The 7500-nt window shown below is 44.6% G+C and overlaps 1 protein-coding gene across 1 annotated transcript in view; it reads right to left on the reverse strand.

Moving 5' to 3' along the window:
* tns1a (tensin 1a) overlaps positions 1-7500 on the reverse strand; it is a 127565-nt gene that overhangs the window by 85714 nt on the left and 34351 nt on the right. The window contains exon 2 of the mRNA XM_048234392.1: positions 1973-2087. Coding sequence (XP_048090349.1) covers positions 1973-2087 — 115 coding nt within the window. The remainder of the gene's footprint in view (positions 1-1972; positions 2088-7500) is intronic.

Here is a 7500-nt window from a genome sequence, read left to right on the forward strand (position 1 = left end):
GTTTGTGTGTGTGTGTGTGTGTGTGTGTGTGTGTGTGTGTGTGTGTGTGTGTGTGTGTGTGTGTGTGTGTGTGTGTGTGTATGTGTACGTGTGTGTGAGTGTGGTATGTCCAGTTATATATCTGGAGCTGGGTCTGGTGCCCCACTTTGCTCTTGTTTGTTTGGCAGTGAGGTCCGGGTGCAGTTATCTGGGCTAATGCAGCCTGCTAATTTTAACAACACACTCATTGCCAGACTCACCACACGCAGCCCAGTCTGTATATATGTGTGTGTGTGTGTGTGTGTGTGTGTGTGTGTGTGTGTGTGTGTGTGTGTGTGTGTGTGTGAGAGAGAGAGAGTGTGCTTGTGTGTGTCCTCTTGGAAGTAGAATCATGAGTTCACTCAAGACCCAGTAAAACTGCAGTCACTTTCATAAGAGTCCAGCAGAGAGTGGACTCCACAGAGAATGGACTTCACTTTATCCACATGTTTCAGTATACTTAACTGATAAAGTACTTACACATGTAAGTGCACAGTACATTACACATACATTAAATCCAAGTACAGCTTGTATGTACAGTACGTGCATGCATGTGGTTGTGCATGCATTTATATATAAAAAAGTACACTGGACTAAATAGATATGTATTTGGAAAATACTACTAACAATCTAACTAACCTAAAGCAAGGGTGAAATGATAAAAAACATGTTATAAACACATTTGTTGTTACTGTACCTTTAATGATAACTATGATAATAACGGTAAAAACTAAAGTTTTAACTACCACTTTTGTCGACTAGAAACGACAACACACACATACACACACACGCACACCTCACACTAAAACAAATACAACGACATGGCAAACTATATCACTGGAGATCACTTTCAAAGTGATTTTGAGAACGATAATAACCTGCCGGCCAACCAAACCCATCAAATTTTACAAATCACATTAGTGAACACAAGACAGACTCCCCTTATTGCTCGTCAGTGAGTGTGGACGTTCATCATTATACTGTAGTCACGACTGTTGTGACATTATAGTCACAACTGTTTTGATAGTTGTAGCTCTTGATGTGCCTTATGAGTTCATATGAGTGCAGTCTGAGCCAGCCCCTCCATGTTTATGCAGGACATAAGAGACGTCTTAGTATACACATACCATCGACATGACACTGCATATGATGACATGCTCAGTTCTCTCTCTTTATGAAGAAAAGTAAAATATATTTTATTCATAAAGCACATTTAAACAAAAAAAATATATACAAAGTATATAAAACATTATGGATTATAACATCCATGAAAATGCCGACTTTCAACAACACATACAGTACCTGCTGTAGAACAGCAACCAGAAAGTCTTTTATCTGAAAGGTGTGCTTTTAAGTCTCTGTAAAGCTGCTGACTGGCCGGATGAGACGATAAGGACTGAGGCCAGGAGCTGTCCACTGGCCATATGGTACTGAAGTGATCTAATCGCACTGATAGTGCGCTGAGCTGACCAAGGCGAGCGAATTTCATGAACGTCCATGCCACGAGGCAACTATGACTCAGCATCTATCCGATTGCGTCCCTCTCAATAAGGTTAACAGAATTATGGCCATAGGCAAAATGACGCAATGTATTATGACCTTTTTTTTTTTTGCTAAATCAATTCCAGGGAAACCAGGATTTTCTACTTGAGGTGACACTGCCACAGGGGTTATGTGGAGACACAAAACAGCTCAGCCTAGCAACCATGGATGCAAACATTAGAGTTCATATTCATTCTGCACTAATGGCTTTTCCATGAGGAATATTTCCAAATTCCAAGGTGTCTGCCCTCTCTTTCCAAGGCATAGCCATGCCCTCATGACACAATTAATGGTATGTGTGCGTGTGTTTGTGTGTGTGTGTGTGTGTGTGTGTGTGTGTGTGTGTGTGTGTGTGTGTGTGTGTGTGTGTGTGTGTGCGCGCGCGTGTGTGCGTGGTGTGTCCGGGACTGACCTTTGCAGACCAGGCCTTCCTTGGTGACAGCCTGCTTGCATACTGCACAGCACTTGGCTTTCTTGAATGCCTTCACACGGAAGGTATGGGAGTGGACCCCTTCAAACTCATCTGGCTGTGGAGGATGAAGTGAAAGAGAGAGAGAGATAGAGAGAAGAAAAGTGGCAGAAAGAAAGAAAGACAAAAACAAAGAAAAAAGATTAGTTAGCCCTGAATAAAGTCTTATATTATATCACCTGCTAGTAGACCTACAGACAAGGTAAGGCCAGTTTATGTGTATGGCATATTTCATACATAGAGGCAATGTAATGCTATTCACATTAATAAAGGCAAAAACATAAACAAAAAAAAAACCATAAAGACATACAGTAGAGGCCTACAGGCCGACTTTTTCCCTTAAGACCGCACTCTGAATTGAAACATCGGCATGATCAATGTCCAATCAACACCCAATCAATCCCCTTCCCCTGAAACTCCAGCCTCCACTGGCACACGGATCCCAGCCTAATTATGCACTGTAGCCTTGGGTCAGAAAACACAGTTTAAGTTGCTCCAATGGGAGATGGTCCTGGGATACCTATAGCAGGGAGATAATGTGTGAGGGATGCCCACTGGCGCCCCCTGTGGATAAGGAGTCATATGATCTTTGGGCAACGTATGAAAGAGAGGAGAATGAGAGGAAGGTGTGATGATTTGCAACCACAGAGCATGTGATGTAGAAGACAAGTAAAGAGGGTTTACATTTTCCAGAAAGCCAACGCAACGTCCTTATAGGCAAGTGCCCACACTCGGCGGCCATCTTGGTAATGCACTTTGGGCAGTTATCAGGCAGCTATTTTCCCATTCAATTGAACAGGGAGGCATACTTATAAGGGTTACTTACATTACAAGAAAGCATGGGATATGTGTAGACAACTGCCATATTGATGTTACGAACTAACCCCATGCATTTCTGTGGAGGATTGTTTGAGTGCTGTGTCTCCTCTTTAGAACCCTGGCCAAAATGAGGTGAGTAATGGATGTCAATCAACACTATGGGCCACTCCTGAACTTCATACTGTAATATCATAAAAAAAACAACAACATAAAAAAATTGACAAAGCACGCTCAGTTACAAGTAAAGCCATCAGAAGGAACTTTAACTAAATTGAACTAAATGTGAGCGGATCTAGATTGACTTCCTGTTTACTACGTATGCTCTGGCTGCTAAGAGAACTCACTGTGTAGACTCTGGCTCCAATTTGCCAATATGGTTGACCATAACTTCAGCTTCATGTCCTCAGGGTGTATGTATAACTGTACGATGCTGTCCATTTTCAGTCCCTGGTTCATACAGTTGCAGCACACACCGTGAAAAGCTGGCGAGGAGAGTGTTTATGGGATGTCTGACAGATTGGCACGTGTAATGGAGAAAGACTTGTGTGACAACAAGCTGTTTCCAATTTCCTTGTTAGCGTGAGGAGCAGGAAGTCTTGTCTGGCCTCTGGGGTGCACGCGGTTATGAGAGACCTGCAGTTTGTGTCGCACGTGGGAAGGCGTTAGCAGCGTGAAACAGGGATATGACGCAATCTCTCTCTCTCTCTCTCTCTCATTCTCTTTCTCTCTCGCTCTCTCTCACGCAAACAACAACAAACACAAACATACATGCAAAATTACACATCACATCCATACACACACACACACAGTACATGTAAACACACACATACACAAACAAACACATACACACAGACACACACATGCACGTACACACACACACACACAGAAAGAGAGTACACCAGAGAACACAATAGCTTTGAAGATCCCTCATTAGGTGACTAATTAAGTCCGATGAGAGGAGCACACGTCTCAGTGCTGCCAGGTGCCACATCATGAACCCAGCCTTTGTGTGCCGACCAGCAACGTCCATGTGCACGCCACACACAACACTCATCCTCTCTACTCTATACAGGAGCGGGCAGCAACGTCCACGCGCACGCCACACACAACACTCATCCTCTCTACTCTATACAGCTTTCGTCTTCGTAGCAACAACCTGCTCTGACCAACTTTAGAGAAACCGGCAGAGTTCTAGAAGGACAGCAGTTTCCAGGTGGTTCTACAGTTGTTGTGTGGTGGCCCCCGTTTCTTGGTGTTTTATGCCCCTAACGTTGTTTCAAGGCAGCGATGCCTGGAAGGCGCTATGGTTAGGCATGGGGTAAGGTTAGGGTTAGGTTTAGGGTTAGGGTTAGGTTTAGGATAAGGTGCCTTTAAGTCGACGGTGGCAGCTTCACCTGGAAGACAACATTGGGGGCATAAAACACCATCGAGCGGAGGCCCCCATTACACATGAACACCTGTAGCTCACTTAAATGGTTCAGAATGCTGAAAACAACACAAAGGTCATGGATCTGATCCCCAGTAAGAACACATACTGATGAAAAATGGATCTGAAAATCTGATATCTCAACATTTTTTTTTTTTGTCATAGGGTCACAAATGACAAAGAAGACTGTTTGCAATAACACAATGACATGCCGAGCAGAACAACTGTGTTAGAAATGCTGAATATGTTCTGCTATTCCACTTATTGTAATGAAGGATCTCAACTTAATCATAATTCAGGGGTTGGCAGCAGACACTGCAAAGTCTTCATCAAGGTGGTACAAATGCATAGAGCCAGACACAAGTTGCCTTTGCAGATGGAACAAGCAGATGTTGGTCAGTGCTAATGACAAAGCCTGAGATTTGTGTTTGCCTAGTTGCAATTAAGGCTTTATGCAAATTACACTGGCTGCCGTTTTCCTGATGCATGCATTTGCTTAATGATCCATGAATTCCACTGCACTTTTTTGTTGCACACCAATTCAAAGAATATGCAGCCAAGGGCAACCTACACTATGAGGAATGCACTATACACGGCATGATGCCATTTAAAACTACTATTTCTATGTTAGTCATAGTAGGCAATGTGTCTATTTGTTTTATTTGTGTTGTTTTATGGACAAGAAATGACATGGTAATGTGACTTACTGCACATCCAGGGTATTTATGTGTTTTTGTGTTATGTGTTTATCTGTGTGTGTGTGTGTGTGTGTGCCTGTGTGTGTGTGTCTGTGTCTGTGTGTGTGTGTGTGTGTGTGTGTGTGTGTGTATATATATAATTGTGCATATGTGTGTGTGAGTGTGTATGTGTGAGATAGAGAGAGACAGAGAGAGACAAGCAGACAGAAATAGAGACGTGTGTGTGTGTATGTGTGTGTGTGTGTGTGTGTGGGGGAATGCGCATCCATTTATGTTAGTGTGTGAACATGCTCGTGGGTCATCCCGACATGTGGGTCATGTTTGCTCTTTGCATCACAGCATTGCTTCAGTTTATCATCTGTGACTCAGACAGCGATATCATTTCCTCCAAATATTTCCCGCAGCTGGGTCCCATTTAGCTGTCCAACACGAGTGCCGGCTCAGGGCTCAGTGCCTTGTCGCTGCCAGCTTCTCCTGGCTAGTGCAGTGGCTAACATAGAGGCTACGCTTCGTGAATCATTTTGGAAACGTTTGGGATAGTGTCGGGAAGGGTGGAAAGCAGTGTGTGTATATGTGTGTGTTGTGTGTCTGTGTGTGTCCATGTGTGTGTATGTGTGTGTACTGTATGTGAGTGTAACCTGCTTTGTGTGGAAACCTGCACGGTTCAGCTCGGACTCGAACCCGCGAAACAGCAGCACCTCATATCGGGAGTCGACCGTGCTGACAATCAAGCTAAAAGCCCAGGCTACTAGCTTTCATGTCAGCAGCACTCTTGAGGCGTTGGGGAGTGAGGTTTACCAACGTTCCACACGCACAGCTAAGCTAGCTGGCATCTGTTACATGTGCATGTGCATGTGCGTGTGCGTGTGCGTGTGCGTGTGCGTGTGCGTGCGCGTGCGCGTGCGTGTGCGTGTGTGTGTGTGTGTGTACATGAGTTTAGTAAAGCATTATATGTTCAGTTAATGGTTGACATAACATGGCAGTCCATGTGAATGCAAATACCTTTTTGCAAATGGTATTGCGGAAAAAAATCAATACTAACTCGCCATTTTGGTGGTTATGGAAACCGTTGCCCTCACCACGCCTTCTTTCCCTCTGCATCACCTTTTCTTCTTGCTCTTCTACCTTCTATCTCTCTATCACTCCATCATCTCCATCTATACTCTCTATCTGTGTCTCCCTTCATATCAGTGACTCTCTTCAGTCCTTTTTCTTTTCCTCTTCATGAAGTCTCTCTTTTCATTTCTCCTCTCTGTTGTTCCATGCAGTCTTTCCGTCTCACCTGCGTTCTATCTTTCTCTGTATCACTTCTTTCACTATTTCTGCTTCTCACTGTCCCTTTTCATCAGGTCCCCCCATCCCCCCCCCCTCCCCCCACACCCACACACACACACACACACACACACACACACACACACACACACACACACACCCTCTTACTCACTCCATCAATTCCTTCGTTCTACCTTTCTTTCTCTCTCCATGTCTATCCATTTCTCTCTCTCCCCCACTCCTCCCTCCCGCTCTCTCTCTGTCCCTCGCTTCAGCCGCTGAATGCCACAGCCAATTCAGGCTGTGGTGGGAGAAAGTGTGTTTCTCAGCGTTTTCGCTGGCCGCTATCTCCCTAAATCTTAATGGCTTTTGTCACACTTTGACACCCCAGTTAAGCGGCCCGCTGGAGCCGGACGTGACAGGTGACCTTGACTGGGAGGAAGAGGAGGAGGAGGAAGATGAAGAGGAGGAGGAGGAGGAAGAGGAGGAGGAGGTGGTGGGTGGCAGGGTGAGCGGCCATGATGAGAGATGAAGGAGAGGGGAGGAGAGAGAGAAAGGAAAAGAGAGAGAGAGAGAGAGAGAGAGATAGAGAGAGAGAGATAGAGAGAGAGAGATAGAGAGAGAGAGAGATAAGACAGATAAAAAGATGGAGAGAGAGATATAGAGAGAGAGAGAGATAAGACAGATAAAAAGATGGAGAGAGAGAGAGATTGAGAAAGAGAGAGATAAGACAGATAAAAAGATGGAGAGAGAGAGAAAGATAGAGAGAGAGAGATAAGACAGATAAAAAGATGGAGAGAGAGAGAGATAGAGAGAGTATGACTGATAAAAAGATAGATAAGACAGATAAAAAGATGGAGAGAGAGAGAGAGATAGAGAGAGAGAGAGATAAGACAGATAAAAAGATGAAGAGAGAGAGAGATAGAGAGAGAGAGTATGACTGAGTGGCAGAGAGGGGGAGGACAGTAAGACAGAGAGAACAGGATGAAGAGAGGAGAGGAGAGATAGAGAAAGAGAGGAGCACAGAAAGAGAGGAGAAATGAGAGGGGGAGAGAAGAGTGAGGAGAGGATAGTGGAGAGACTCTCTGGGCCTCTCTGAGCTGAAAAGCCAGTCAGTTAATGAAGCGACACCGACCAAAGCCTGTGTACTGCTGACAAGACGAATAGCAGAACCTTCTGATTTAGCCTGACAGAGGGGAGTGATAGCAGGCAACATAGGGGAGGGGAGGTGTGTGTGTGTGTGTGTGTGTGTGTGT

Source organism: Alosa alosa, chromosome 23 (assembly GCF_017589495.1).
Source record: "Alosa alosa isolate M-15738 ecotype Scorff River chromosome 23, AALO_Geno_1.1, whole genome shotgun sequence".
NCBI classification, from domain to species: domain Eukaryota; kingdom Metazoa; phylum Chordata; class Actinopteri; order Clupeiformes; family Clupeidae; genus Alosa; species Alosa alosa.